The sequence below is a fragment of the Podarcis liolepis genome (genome assembly GCF_965112155.1).
Source record: "Podarcis liolepis genome assembly, chromosome: 11".
Lineage (NCBI taxonomy): Eukaryota > Metazoa > Chordata > Lepidosauria > Squamata > Lacertidae > Podarcis > Podarcis liolepis.
The window spans coordinates 49,008,073-49,024,183 of NC_139565.1; the positions used below are offsets into that span (position 1 = coordinate 49,008,073).

Here is a 16,111-nt window from a genome sequence, read left to right on the forward strand (position 1 = left end):
TTGCTGAATCAAATTGTTAAGTGCCAAGGGGATTCATGTTTTCTCTGACTCATCCATATGTCTATGAACTCCTGGGGTTTAACCATTGGCTACCAAGAACATCCAGTTCCTACTAAGAAATGGGGGGAGAAGAATAATGAGATGGTCATAGCTCCTAAAATCTGAATTTCTTTGTAACTAGTACTCCATACTGCTATTTACAGAGAATTGCAACTTAAGAACTTAACATAGAGTCCTGCTGTATCAAACCAAGACATCTCTCTTGCCTAACATCCTGTTTCCCACAATGCTCAACCAGATGCCTCCAAGAAGCATAGCTGTCAACTGTCCCTTATTTGGCAGGAAAGTCCCTTATCACAGCGCGTGTCCCGCTGCTGTCCCTTATTGATGATGTCCCTTAAATTTCCCGGGTTTCAAAGGAAGCAGCTTCTCTCCCTCCCTTCCTGCCAGGGAGGAGGGAGGCTCCAACTGTGGTGCTTGGCTGCGTTGCTCACCCAATAAGGAGTCTAAGAACGACTGGGGGGTTGAGCTTGCATGCCTTGTGCCGATCGAATCGGCCGTGTTGCCTGGGGACTTGCCTTTGCTCAGTGCTTCCCAGCGGAGAGGCGACCGTGGTTTTCCTTGCTGCATCCCCTTTGCCGGGTTGCTGCGCTGTGGGAACCACCACTTGAGGCTTCATTTGGCTGCTGGCTGGGCTTTCTGCCTTTGGCTCGGAGGGGCTCAGAAGTTGAACATACCTGTGCTCTGAAAATCCCTTATTTTGGCTGCTGATGCCTTATTTTCGAGGCTGCTGGTCCCTTATTTTCAAATCTGTAAGTGGACAGCTATGCCAAGAAGCCCAGAAGAAGGCAATAGCTCTCTCCTGCTGTTGCTTCCCCATGGCAGCCCGATCTTCCATGAATTTGTCTAATTACCTTTTAAAGCCATTTAAGTTGGTGGCCTTCATGTCTCGTGGTAGTGAATTCTCTACAGTAGTTTTGACTGCTGTGTGAAGGACTTCCTTTGTCTGTCCTGAATCTCTCACAATTTAGCTTCGAATGGATCAGCATGGCTGCAGACTTTTTACAAAAACAGCAATTCCCTTTAAACTGCTTTCCCCCCCCTGGCCTTTTTCATTGCAAATTATCTCCCCAAAACCAATTTCTCTTTTAACTTCATACATGATAGGCAAACCAGCCAGCTAGGTAGCTTTCACTTCTTTTAGTTGCCTTTGATGAATTTCATGTTCACTGAGCTGTCCAACATGACTCCAAGATCCCTATGCTGGTCCGTTGCCACCAGTTCAGATTACATCATATAAAGCACTACTTTAAAAAGAAAAATAGCTTATTGAAAATGCATATTGATATTGTGACTATATGCAAATTCATTTAATTAACCAAGCAAGCACAAGACAGGATAGTTACAGAGGAACAGCAGCAGCTTTTCATTCAGAGTAAACTTTTTTTTTGCATGCAATCAAATGCTTTTTCATTCATTTTCTCAGTTATTGTATCAGTGTGTTAGGGGCATGCTAACAGCTCCATCCTATGCATGTTTATTCAATGGTAGGTTCTATGCCATATGGCAGGCATGTCCAACAGGTGAGGGGAGAGCATCAGGCAAGGCCTCCTTCTACCTTCCTTGTCCCACCCTCTAGTCTCTGCTTCTCAATTTGTATTGTATTATTTTATGTACTGTGGTTTGCCATTGTTTTATTGATTATAGTTTAGAAATTATTTATTGTAACTGTTGAGTGGATTTCTGTTTAACTTTTATATGTTGATATTATTATTTTATACTATTCTAATAATTGTTGAATGTTACTTTTTTGATGTAGGTTGCTTATTTTAAAGTTTTGTTTTATTATCACATTTTTGTATTGCATTAGATTGTTTTAAGATGTACATATTTTGTTTCTTCAGCTTGCAAACCGCCTTGAGTACTGTAAGATAGAAGGACAATACACAGATTAAAAATGATGATGATGATCCTGGTAGATCTCTGGCCCCTCAGTGATCTCCACCCCCCCTCCAAAACAAAGCTCAACAGCTTTGCCTTTCCCAAAAGAGCTCAACAACTGTGGCTGCTTTAAAAAAAGTGGCAATGGGTAGATCACTGCCAGTTTATTATACTGTGAGTAGATCACAGTCTATTGGGAGTTGGATGTCCCTGCCATATGGCGTTACACAAGATATTTCTAAAGAGCTGAGCCACTGTGTATTCCCTTCTGTCTCTCACCCGCTCTGTATATAAGACATTTGACTTTGGGCATGATTTTCTTGGCTATCCAGCTCCAGAGAAGATCAAGGCAGATGACATCTCTAATCTATAGGCATGTTGTTCTCCAATGAAAATCCTCTATTTCGTAAAATGACTTGAAGCTGGAAATATTTTCTGGAGGGTCTCTTGTATTTTTAGTATCCTGGATGTTTATTTGTGGGTAAGTTCAGAGGAACATTAAAATGAGATTGTGAAGTGCTCCAAAGCATCTCCCTAAATTGAATAAATGGACAAAATGTGGTTCAATGTAAGTACAGATTACAATCACGGGGTAATTTTATAGAGACATGATCATTTATAAGCCTGAAACATGCTTCTTAAGTTCATGTTCATCTATCTTTTCTTGGCAGGAAAATTGAATTTGGTTTGGCAACAGCCTCTAGAAAAACTTCAGAAATTAGAGGCGGGGGGAGATGTTTAAGCGGAAAGCTCAAACTTTGCTCTGGGAACTGGGACTCAATATGAGCCTGAATTCAACTGTCTGTTTTTTCAGTCTCCAGTTTTCCAGTCTCCATCCACAACTAGCACACAAGCAAACATTTGACTGCTCTAAAGTGAGTAAGTGTAGTAAGATTAACCCAGCAAGTCAAAATCATGGGCAAAAATCTCTCCTTGTGCTTTTGTTTCCTAATTTCCAGTACATTAATATATTTTTTTCCAGAATGAACAGATAGCGTTTTGTGTATGTGTGTGTGTTTCTGGCAAACGGCTAAGGACTCTATCCAAAGTCCAGAAGACCTTTTAAAAGTCTGAATTCCCAGCTTTTCCATGTCTAATCAAGGAGCTTAAAACATTTGCCACATGTTCTTCATTTCCATCTCATTTCATCACACTAAAGTGAAAACATGCCAAAAACGGAGAAAAAGGAGCAACATTTGTCAGTGCCCCCAAATAGGAACCACAGCTGCCCATTAAATACAGTGGCCATTTCCAGCATACAAATCAATTTTCCCTGCAGTGGGGGGATGCGTTGAATAATGACTGGGTTGTTTAAGGAAGCATGACCGATTTGGGATGAAGGTTCCTGCCACTCTGACATTTTCATAGTATAATTTATTGCACACAGCATATAAAGCTGCGGTAACCAAGTCTTCTTGCCAGGCTTAATAGTGGGGAATAGCCTAAAAGACCACATCACGGCAACGGCAGATCTTTCCCTTGTTAAAAGGCACTTGAACTCCGGAGACCTTGCTATGTTGAATAGTATGGCATCCAAGGATTTCCTCAATTGGAGTCTCCTGGCTTTGCTTCTGTTGCTTCGCTTTTGCCTGTGCCAAGATGAAGACACGGAGGTGAGCAGAAGATATAATAACCCAGTGGCCAAAGTCTTGCAAAGTCACCACCAGACTGGTCAAAAAGGTTCCAGCAGCAGGGAATTGTTCAGACAGCGGAGTCGACTTGTTGAGTGGACGGTTGAGAATGATGATGGTAATAGCCCTTCTCCTGACCAAAATGCCTTGAAACCAGAGGTAGATGATGTAGCACAGACTACCTCAAACAGAGTCCAGGTACTCTGAATTAATATTCTACGACGTTTAGAAAGTTAATGAATGGGATTTTGTTTTGCTATATGAGACAACCAGCACTACTTTTTAAAGAAGTGGTTTATTGAAAATGCAGGCTGAAACTGTGACTATTTGTGCAAATTTGTTTAATTAAGGAAGCAAGCGTAAGACAGGATAGTTACAGAGGATTTCCAGCAGTTTTTCATTCAGAGTAAACTTTGTCTTTTGCATGCAATCAAATGCCTTTACATTAATTTTCTCATTCATTGTATCAGGGTATTTTGAACATGCTAACAGTCCCATCCTATGCATGTTTATTCAGAGGTAGGTCCTACTGAGTTCAATGGAGCTTACTCCCCAGCCTAGTGTGGCTGCAGCCTAAGGGTGCAATCCAGCCAATGTTAGATGCTTCTAATTCCCATTGAGATGAATAAGGCTTGCATAACTTTGGCTATATCAAACTATAGTTTTATTGGAAATCCAGGGTATAAAAGTTCCTATTCATTCAATATGCAAATTATGCACAATATGCAAACATTTGAATTCTTTATTAACCATGTCAGACTTAAATGAAATATTGTATAATTCTGGGGGGTAAATATATTCTTCAGGAGTTTGCAACGCATTTTATATGTTATATAATTAAGGCTGCAATCCTATACACACTTAATAGAGAGTAAGCCCTGTTGAAAATGGAGCTTGGTCCTGAGTAGCCCTTTATAGGATTGCTGTGTAAGAGGAAAACCAAGGAAAAAGGAGGGAGGAAGGAAAACCAAACGGCTGATGGACCGGTGATTTTTAACGCAGAGAAAATTGTTCAGTTAGTATGAGATTATTTAACATGTTCTTGACTCCTTTTTTCATTTCATTTATTTATTTACGGCTATTTATTGACTCCATCCTCAACTCAGTTAGCCTTGCATTAAGAGATATATTTTGTATGTTTCATTATTATTAATTGCTATTATGATTCATCTGACTTTCATTTCATTCATCTGACCAATGCAACTAAAATTGGCTTTAAAATATGATCTCTAGTTCAAGTGAGCAGTAGGTTAGACTGTTCAACACTGTGCACATATAAATACACTTTATTTATATTGATACATACTGGTTATTTTCTTTTAAGTGTTATTTATTTAATTACTGAGAAACTTGCCTATTTATCAATGGGGGGGGGAATCCTCAAAGTTGTGAACAGTAAGACATACATATTGTTTTAAAAATTATAACAATGAAGCCTGCGCAATAATCAGAAGCATTTATTTCATCCAGCAGGAGAAATTAAAACAGGGATAAGGTTCCTGCAGCCTTCTGGACCATACTGGATCTTAGCTCCTATCACCCCTAACAATTGAACATAGTCACTGGGGTTAATGGGAGTTGGAGCCCAACAGCATCAACCCCTATCCCTGGATTAAAGTATACCACCACAGACATCTTAGCAGTTTTATATTTTTAAAGGAAGAATTAACAGCACATATTTAAGGATTAACCTCATGAATTTAGTTGATCTCAGACCGCCGTAAATGCGGAACCACTATCTGTACTCAAAACATTCTATTAACTCTTGAAGCCAGTCCAGCCTCTAATGCAGGGGTCTGCAACCTTTAAGACAAAAAGAGCCACTTGGACCCGTTTCCGAAGGGAAAAAAAACTGGGAGCCGCAAAACCATTGCGACATTTAAAACAAATATATCTCTGGAGCCGCAATCTGACAGCGGGCGGGAAGGTGACGCCGGGACGGTGCGTGACTAACGCACGCACCGCCCCCATGCGACATCACAGCCAGTACAGCGCCCACCACAGTGGGGAGTGTCGGGGCGCACAATGCGCCTCCTCCCCTCACTAGTATCCGCCCCGGAGCCGCGGCAAAGGTGTAAAAGAGCCACATGCGGCTCCGGAGCCGCGGGTTGCAGACCCCTGCTCTAATGGAAGTGTTATCTGCAACAAAGTTTGAGGCAAGGAGGTCTGAACGCTTTTGCCACGTTTGGAATAGTACTTGCAAGAGCTGTAACATCAGTTTGTATGGACTATGAAGTCAACCAAGAGGGTAAAAATCTGGATACTTCACAACCGGATTTAACCAAAGCAAAAGAGTTTTCTAAAGTAAAACTGACTTTAGCTCCATTGATGTCAATGGTACTGAAATGTCTTCAATCCAAATACCGGTACTTTGACATGATTGGATTGTGGATTGAGTTATGTTTTGGGAAAACCTCTATGCGAGAAGAGCCACATGTGATCGAATATTAAGAGGAAGGAAATATTCAGAGGAAGGGTAGGGAAAGGGTTAACTACCCCATGCACTTCTCTGCAAAAAGGACTGTTGGGCTGCACTTGCATGTGTTATGTACTATGGCCCTAATATAGATGGTAAGAAAGACATGGCAGCAAATATTCTAATTCTTCCAGATTCTGCCCTTGGCTCCTCAGGCTAATTTATAAGGCAAGAAGCTAATGACTGGTTGTTTTCATGCCTCCTGACATGTTTGTATCTGTACTGATTAGTGGGACTGCCTGCGCAAATATTAATGACCAACTGAAGGATTTTCAGATGGCAAATACAGACAAGTAATTAACAAAGAAAGCTGTTGTTCAACACATGGAGATTAGTTCAGATAAGTGCAACAAGGCAAGCAGATTAGAAAACACACACACCTTGCATCAGTTTCGAATGTGCTTTTCTCAGCAGAAGCTGGGAACCAATCCCTTCCCAACAGCTGTTCCCATGTATTTTGCTAAAAAAAAGAAAAGGCAATTTAAATGTACTTTCACCCTTCAGTTCTGGTTACCATGCATAGCGCTTGACTATCTCTACCCAAGTGCAAACTGTCAATTTAAAATCCAAGCTTAAGTTCAAATTTCATGGCTGCTCCATCTGGTGCAACGGTGTCCGCATCTGCTCTGATTGAACACAGAAAAATTGTTCAAGGAATGCATGCTCATGAAATTTATATTGGGTTCCGGCAGATCCCAGTTATTACCTGTATTTCCTACACACAAATACACACCTCCCTTGAGCATTTAGTGGTGTCTCTATAATAGAAGTGTAGAGTTGGAAGGCACTACAAGAGTCATCTAACCGAAACCCTCTACAACACAATGCTCTTTTGCACAAGGCGGAGCTCACAACGCTAAGATTAAGAGATTAAGGTTAAGAGTCTCATGCTCTACCGAATGTGCTATTACATGCAAGAACGCATTTTTACTTATTACTATAAGATGCCACCAGATATCAAACTTTTGTGACTAAAAGAAGATGGGGTTTCAGTTTTTTAAAAAATTATTCCATCTTCTTTCTGACACACAGGAGGCAATGCTTCTTCCAAGATGATGGCTGTTACAACATATTTATCATGTAAAAACAAAGAAAGCACACTTCTTGCTTTAAAAGGGGGGTTATATACAGATTAATGAAAATTTAATCACTAGATCCATTGATTAATAATCTTAAACTCAAATGATTAATTACAATTTCTTCGATTGGGTTGCAGCACTATAATTTTCTAATCATTTTTTTACAGATATGTAAAGTTGACAAGCATTCTAATATATTTTTATAATATAATTTATAACTGCTGATCTTACTTGTATTTTGAAAAAGAAATAGGCCAACTTGTCTTCAATTTCTGACTTTTTATAAGTAACTTTAATGTATTTTTATGTATTTTTTATATTTTTATAATTAAGCAGTATACAAATTCTGTTAAATAAAAAAAAATAAAAAAGTATGTGTGTGTGCGCGCACACACACACACAATGAGCAGGCAGCAAATAGTAAGCATGGATGCAAGAAGGTCCAGTTTCAAAGCACTATCAATCAGTCCATTAAGCTGCTTACACTGACTAGAAACTTATTTGTAAATGTTTCCAACCAACTCCATCTCTTTGGGCCAAATCTTGAAGTACTCTCTCTAGCACTTCTGCTGCACATATATTTTTGCTGAGATGTGGATTTCCACTGTAGAGAATTGACAAAGAACCTGACAGGCCAACCACTGATGGTCCGAAAGGAAACAGCTTACAGCAGAAGAACCAAGAAAGGCAGGTTTATCTATTTGGCACACACAAAACAGCATGGCTATAGCAATATACATGCGGGAGATTAGTACCTTGTTGTATGCGTGCATCTATGTGCAGCAGTGGATATATTCTTTAAAATGCTTTTGTTCCTGAATTTTGTATTGGCAGACTGTACACAGTGGACCTCAAAGCCCACCAGAATGTGGCTGCCGGGGGGATTTTGGATTTCGGGGTTATCAAGGCCCACCAGGGCCCCCTGGGCCTGCTGGAATGCCAGGTAAAGGAAATTAGAGTTTAAGTTGCATAAATGTTAGTGCTTCAGGTTGTTGGAGGGCTGCTAAGATAACAGCAGGCATACTGTGCTGCACTATGCTCCTACCAAACTCCTAGACTCCTATGGAGCTGGAAGATCTGGTACAGTGATAGACCTTGCCTTGTTCTTTTCCTTATCCACCTCCTCATCTCATTCCCGCAGTCCCTATGCCAGATGCATGCTTGGGAAAGTGGGTCAGGAGGTTTTTTTTTGCATTGTCTTGCTAACAACCATGCAGCTCTGGCCCTAAAAGCTCAGTTTATGCAACAGCGAGTGTTTGCACAACATGCAAGTAGCAGTCAGACTGTTCTTCTGTCCATCTCCCCCGCCCACGCCACAAGCCATTGACAGCAGCAGTAGGTCTGACATCCTGTCCATATAGTGCAGCAGACTTTCTTTAGCTCTTTGTTGGTACTTTAGCAATAAGAATTTCCAGTAATAAAAGTATGACATAGTTGCATAAAAGTGCTTCTATAAGCAGCTTTGGATGGCAAAAAAAGAAGTACAAATTGCGTGGTTCCTTTGGTATAAACCAACAGTGATGAATAGAGCTTATTATGTGAGCCAGCCACCAACTTTTCATTCCATAAAAGTGTGGTATATGATTTCAGTCATATGCACAGAAATGTCCAATGATGACATGGCATGGGATTTGGCAACCTAATAAAGGATGGTGTAATTTTTTAGATTATACAATGCATTAACTTAAAAAGCAGTACATACAATCCCTTCAATTTGGTATCTCAACATAGAAAATGATGTGCATCTTCATGTAATTGATCATGAACTTCAAAGAACATGCAACTAAAAAGGATATGGGTTGTATCCAGTAGTGTCCCTTGCATGCAACTAAAAAGGATATGGGTTGTATCCAGTGGTGTCGAAATTTCTTTGATTCCAGAGAGGTCCTCATCAGTGGAAGGAAGTGATTTTCACTTATTCCTTCTCTCCATGTGCTCCCACCTCTGGCTCTAGATGAACTTTGGAAGAACATCATGGAAGGTGGTGGTGGGACTATTGAAGAAAATTGTCTCCCTTCCTGTTAAGCTGATAGAAGCATCTTCCAACAACACAAGGGATACCATTTGCTACAACCCTTTATTTTCAGTTCCACATACAAGTTCTAAACATTTTCCATGTTATTTAATTTAAAGACTGTCAATTTGGTTCAAGTTGTCTCAGTACCTGATTATTACTGTAGCCCAGGGGTGAGGAACCTTTGGCTTGTGGTCCAAATTTGGTCCTCTGGGCCTCTTCATTTGACTCACAAAGTCATTTCCCTCAAAACCACGACCTCCTGCCCCACACCTGATGCTATATGTGATATGAAGTATGGGATAGGTTGAGGCGCAACTGATCCCTTCAGAAAGCAGGATTAAACTCCAGGAGCATCACCTGTACATCAGATGATGTTTGGAGTTAAATCATGGTTGGCTGCTGTTTCCCCTACCCCTGCAGGACAACTTTCACAGATATGGCCCTCTAGGTCAAAAGGATTCCCCATTCTTCCTCTAGCCATTGTTACAGCTTTTTCAGAAGCAACTGATTGATTAAATTTATCCCAGCAATTGTATCCCACATATGGGACTGATGCTGAAAATGGGAACTGTCTGAATCTCAGCAGTGTTGTTTTTTAGTCTCTCTCATGCAGACTTCTGTGGAACCATCAGGTCTCTGGAACAAGTCCAGAAAGGCCCCTGCTCCATGTTCTCTCTCTCACTATACCCAGGCTTAGGCCTATTGCGCCAATGGTGGCCAATGATGTTATCAGCCCACAGTATGCTAGGCCTTGAGGCTTACTAACATATGAGATATACCTAATCATGAAGATATGGTTTGTTTCCAGGGAATTCACCCATTGCCAAACAAGGAGAGCTTCCATCATTGCTTTTTTATATGTGGTCGAGAAAATGTTTACTTTCCTGTAATATCATGAGTGAAGGGATTAGGAACCTGAGGCCTCAGGTGTTGTTGGAATGGATGGCTTAAGTGGGTGTTGCTCTCATGCTTCATGCTGGTTTCTGTTGCTGCTCTACATTTCCTCCTACACAGACCCTAATAAAACACGCTCTTCCAGCCATGCAGTTTCTTCTCAGTGCCCAACCTGCTTTTCTACTTCTTAGAAATCAGAAATAGAAAACTGAACACATGAACAAGTGTCTTGAGGTGGATTACTGTTAAATCATTTGTTCTAGACAAAAGAGTAGAAAATGAAATTAGGAGGGGTGGTGCTTTTAACCAAGAAACTTTAAACCACACACACACACAAAATCCCTTGATTTGTTTTAAGGAAACCATGGAAACAATGGAAATAATGGTGCACCTGGCACTGAAGGAGCAAAAGGTGACAAAGGAGACAAGGGAGACATTGGACTGAGAGGAGAGCGGGGCCACCATGGACCGAAGGGAGAAAAGGGTTACCCTGGCATCCCTCCAGAACTTCAGGTAAACTTCCTTAGAAACATCAATGGGGTTGCATCCAGAGTGGTCACTTGCCAAAACTCCAATATGGTTGGTGTATGCCTGATTTTTGAGTGGAGGCTAGTCCACAGGGTTAGATGCTACCACCTAACAATACGTGTGAAAGGACATGAACTGGATCCATACCATTCTGTCCAGCGGCATTCTTTTCTGGAGAGTGGAAAAGGTCTCCCCAAATAGTATCCTTTCACCAATACTGACAGTCCACACTTCACTGATCATATATTTGCTTAATGAGCTGAGATATGATCTCCTCCTTTCTGAGAGAAATGACAACAAACCTAGAAGTTTCCAGTTAACTATAGTTTCCTAAGTTGTCAGAACCAGCAAACTCTTGTTAACACTTTGGAACAAGCCAGTAAGTCATCGTTTGAAGTTGGTTTAATATTCTGGTTTGTTTTGAATCTGTTAACCAGTTTCTTGATTCTGATAAGACAGGAAACTATAAGCAGCTGGGGAATCCTGTTGTTTTTTTCCTGGCTTGCATGAACAGACTGCGTAAATGGCCATAAGGTTTGTTCATTTCTTATCTTATTAAGCCAAAACATAACAGTCTGAAAGCAGCCATAGTAGGAACAAAAAAGGAAATCAGTTTTTAGTAATTCAGAATGGAATGTGATGAAAATGGAAAATATTGCTCTTTGTCCTTTATTTTACTTTCAACACTGCAAAAAGATTTTGCAGAATTTACTGAGCCCTCCTGTCATTCCAATAGCCAACTTAAATAATGCAGATAAATTAAATAGAATCAGTTGTATTTTGCTTAACTAATTTGTAAAAGTTAAAATTTTAGACATTTTAGCATATTTTTATAATCCCTCCATAATTAATGTTAAGGTTTGATTTTAAAGGCTTATGCCAAAATGCTGTTATGTAGACAAAATCCACATTTTGTGAGGATGCTCTGCACTAAAAACATTTTTTTTAAAAGTCTGCACCCCCCCCCAAAAAAGCTGAATGCTGCAACTTTAAAAAACAAACAAACCATGCTTATTAGGTAGACTTGCACAATTTATTATGTGCTGAAGCCCCACTTCCAGGGCAGGCCAGTCTTCTACAATGCTGACTTAGAAGTCCTACATATGCTCAAGTAAGTTTATCTAGAACTGTAGCCTTCATTAGGCACCTAAGATGCCCCCAGGCACTGCCTCTGTAATTCCTAGTCCTTAAAAAGGAGAAAGTCAATTTTATGCTCAACAGATGTATTCTGCGATTTTTCAGTTCTTGCACAAAACTGAAGACAACTCAGGTCTTCATTTCTTCCTGCTTCCTCATAACTGCTGAGATGGCACTTGATGCAGAAAATTCCCCCCACCCACCCCGGGGACCCAGTCACTACAGTGCTTTTTGTGTTAAAGTGAAATTTCAAACCAAGCTGTTTACCCTGAAGTCACGTGTCTACATGTCTCATTTTCTGCACATGAATAGTTCTGTTCTTACATAAACCAATGAGACTTTTATCACTACAGTTTGCTGAGAGCTGGCCTAGGTCCTAAATGTACATTTAGGAAATTAAAGCAAATATGTCCCAAACCAAAGTGGGGAAGAAGCCCATAAGGAATGGATTGAGCCAACCATGCCTTCCAATTTGTCTTTGTCCTACTTGGTAACGACTGCTTAAACATAAGCTGTATTTGTATAGGTTGCGTTTATGGCTTCAATGGCAACCCATTTCAGTAACCAGAACAGTGGAATAATCTTCAGTAGTGTTGAAACCAACGTTGGAAATTTTTTTGACGTGATGACTGGTCGATTTGGAGCCCCCGTGAATGGTAAGTAATAAAGAATAGAAGATTCTATAGAAATGTCAGCCAGACTTCTTAATACTGGCTTGATTACAGCCAGAATCGTACATACCATGGAAATTGATCTTACTGAACTAAGAGGGTCTTCTGAGTAATTATGCAGACAATTGGAATTGGCATAGGGTGTTATTTTCTGAGGAAAGAAGTAGAGCAAATGCAATTTACATCTCCAACAATATATTATGGATCATTGATTCACCCAATATTCCATTTTGATTTTTATTGAAGTCATTGTGGCTTCACAGAATTCAGACCATTAGGCAAGGATACAGGTTTCAGAGAGGGATTGGTATGCAAGGAATCAAAACCAGTTTCTTAGTAGTTAGTACCCATGTTTTCTTGGAAGTGGACATATGCAGAAACACTTTGTATGTTACATTCTTTGCCAGGGCAGTAACTTGTGTAAGAATTGTCTCATCTGAACTATTTTGTATAAACAATTTAATAAGTTATATGATCGTTTTTCAGGAGTGTATTTCTTCACCTTCAACATGATGAAGCATGAAGATGTGGAGGAAGTATATGTTTATTTAATGCACAATGGCAATACAGTTTTCAGCTTATACAGGTGAGTTGAGTGGCATTTCTGGACTTCGTACACTTCCAAATTTTTGTCCAGTGGGATAGCACATACTTGGCTTTCAAAGTCCCACATTCAGTCAGGTTGCAGGTGATATACAAGACCTTGGTAGGAGAGCTGAGGCCACAAAGAACAGCCAGCCATGGGCTAAATTGACAATCTAACCTGGTGTATGGCTGCCTATTTTTGAAAATGGCAGGTTTGCCCTTAAATCAGGCATCCCCAAACTTGGCCCTCCAGATGTTTTTTGGGACTACAACTCCCATCATCCCTAGCTAACAGGACCAGTGGTCAGGGATGATGGGAAATGTAGTCCCAAAATATCTGGAGGACTGAGTTTGGTTGCCTTAAATCAACTTGCTTATATTCTATTTGAATAAGATTGCAGCTGGAACTTTACATTACTAGGCAATTAATGTTCCTAAACACCTAACCTGCTGCTTCAGTGCTGCAAAGCAATACTAGGAAAGGGGGATTACAGATGAGCAGTGGGACTCAGTGGGATACTGGGTCCTGAACACCCCCATTAATTTTTTAAATTTTTCTCCCACCTTTCATAAGTTCCTAGGGCATGTTACAAATGAAACAAAAGGCTTGATTAAAATAACAGAATCAGTAAAATTAATAAACTAGACTCCTATTTCCACAGTGGGGGATTGGTTCAAAATAATAATGTGCAGAAAGAAAGTTGACCCCTGTTGTCTTCTCTTTATTCTTAGCTATGAATCAAAAGGTAAAACTGACTCATCAAGCAATAGCGCAGTGCTTAAACTTGCCAAGGGAGATGAAGTTTGGCTGAGGATGGGCAATGGAGCACTCCATGGGGATCATCAACGCTTTTCCACTTTTGCAGGGTTTCTTCTTTTTGAAACCAAATAGACTTAACATTTTAAGACAGATTTTGCTCTTTTCTCTCTCTGTCCTTTGGAACAACATGGTAACGTACTTCAGGGCCCTTTCTGAAACCAGTATGCTGGGGTCTAAATCTATGAAGCGGTATGAGAAAGGTTAGACCTGCTTCCTTATGGGTTTGTTGTTGTTGTTGTTTTTACCACACTACCTTGCTATGGCCCTGATGCCACTGAAATCTGAAATCCTATTCCAGATAGCTGTTCCATTATAACAACATGACCTCTGAACTGTTAAAATTAGTTGCTAACTGGTGCATCCACTTTAGGAAGAATAATAGTTTAGAATTTTTGCCTTCTTTATCCTTATAAATGCTCAAATCTTGATTTGTATGCTTTGGGTGATCTACAGCTAAATTAAATTGAATTGTCTATAAAGTGATTTACTCATCCTGTATGAATGGTTAGGCATGTTGGCTAAATTCAAGTACTTTTACTTAATGGAGTTTGTAGAATGGAGAATATACTATTTTTTACTATGTAGGCTTGTTTAGTTTGCACGAATGAAAATCTTCATGTTTTAAAGTTTATCAGCATTTTTTTCTGCATGCTTTAAAAAACAGAATCAATTTGCCATTAGTTCTTATTAAAGTATTTTGACCCTAGCTCAGTAGAATGAAACAAGTTTGAATCGTTTGTCATGAATGTGTTTATTTGCTTATTTTGTAAACTGATCACTTACTAATTAAAGACCACTTTGGACAAATCTCTTGCATGCACCATTAAAATTATTTTCTCTCTCATAAGGTGGGATATAGATTTTAGGAGCTTAAGGCGACATACTTTGTTCTTCCCCAACTCATATTATCATCAGGGCAGCTTTTTGAGGTAGGTTAGGCTGAGAGATGGTGACTGAACCAAGGTCACCCAGTGGATTTCATGGCTGAGTGGGAACCCTGGTCTTTCCCGGTCCAACACTCTAACCAGTATACCACACTGCTTTCTCAGTACACTGAAAATCGAGAAGGCCGAATGAATAACCCATATTGGATTTTTCAGAACTCTTTAGGAGTGGTTGCAAGATAGGAAGAACAAAGATTGTATTCAGAAAGATAACACTCCAGCTGAGCTCTGGGGGAGAACTGAAGCACAAAAAATACATTGTCAGTGCAACATAACCTTAAAAGAAATGTTAATACAGTTTGTTCCATGTTACTATTACTTATATTTCTACAAGCAGGTTCTTAAAAGTGTCATGCTGTGTTCAATGGCATGATGTGAATATACACTGGCCATTCTCATACAGGTGTATCTTTTGTTGTAGTAGTGTGAGCTTCTATAGAAACCAGTTGTTTTTTTTTTGTTTATTTCACATGAAATGCTTCCAAGACAAAGCCGGTAATTTTGCTTAAGCTACCTTGCAGAATTTATTCCCTGTTATCACAGCTTGTTTTTCAAAATAATTTGAACAACATTTTGAATGTCAAGGAAGATGGGGAAAAGGAAGGGAAAAAATCTAACACAATTACGCCTGCTTCAAAGAAATTATATGCTTATCTGCCATCTGCAGGAGAGCACCTTCAAATAAAATAGCAATCTAATGAAGAACCAGAAATGCAAATACTCTGGTCTCTTCCTTTGATTATTCATTGTCTAGAAACATAAAAGGCAGCTTTGCTGCTGAAAACATTCTTCAGCAAACATACTGTACTATAAAGCTGCCAATACTTCAAAATATCATGGAACAATTGATTGGGCCCAATGGGCCATTGGATGAAGAGATCTAGTATGTCATCTGTTAGGCGGGGAGGCTGAGTAGCCTCAACAAAGCCCCATTGCCTCTCTGACTCACAAGGACAGCTGCTTTGGGCTTTGACTTGCAAGCCACAAGGGTGTTCCCCATTTCCACACATTTCACTGAGGTCTGGAATGTACCCACACACCCCAGTAAACGGGGAGTTGCCTGTAATAACATTTCCAAGGAACACTTCATCCAGTCCAGCCCAGTGCATGCTTCCTCGGAAGCAAGTCCCACAGAGCTCAGTGAAGCTTACCTTATTCCCTAGTAAGCTTTATTTAGGATTGCACCCTCACAGCTTGGCCCTGTGTGCGCTGGGTGGAGGACATGGGACAGGGCCTTCTCGGTGGCTGCTCCCAGATTCTGGAGAAGCTCCCTCCCTAGAGAAGCTAGACTGGCTTCTTCCTTGCTGTCCTTCCTCTGGCAAGGGAAGACTTCCTTGTTCCAACAGGCTTCAGGGAACTGGCTTTTACTGAAAGGACTGCCACCATGC

At 40.2% G+C, this 16,111-nt stretch overlaps 1 protein-coding gene across 4 annotated transcripts; it reads left to right on the forward strand.

Annotated features, from left to right (window-relative positions):
* Positions 1-2,983: 2,983 nt before the first annotated feature.
* C1QTNF3 (C1q and TNF related 3) lies at positions 2,984-14,586 on the forward strand. Of its 4 annotated transcripts, none has more exons than XM_083466225.1 (6): positions 2,990-3,770; positions 7,962-8,070; positions 10,397-10,551; positions 12,230-12,359; positions 12,861-12,960; positions 13,692-14,586. In XM_083466225.1, exons 1-6 carry the CDS (start codon positions 3,456-3,458, stop codon positions 13,849-13,851), a joined length of 969 nt encoding a protein of 322 aa, XP_083322351.1. In that variant the 5' UTR covers positions 2,990-3,455; the 3' UTR covers positions 13,852-14,586. The 4 variants fall into 4 exon arrangements, with proteins under 4 accessions (XP_083322352.1, XP_083322351.1, XP_083322353.1 ...); XM_083466227.1 differs by having other exon boundaries at positions 2,996-3,554; XM_083466228.1 differs by having other exon boundaries at positions 3,667-3,690.
* The last annotated feature ends 1,525 nt before the right edge of the window (positions 14,587-16,111 follow it).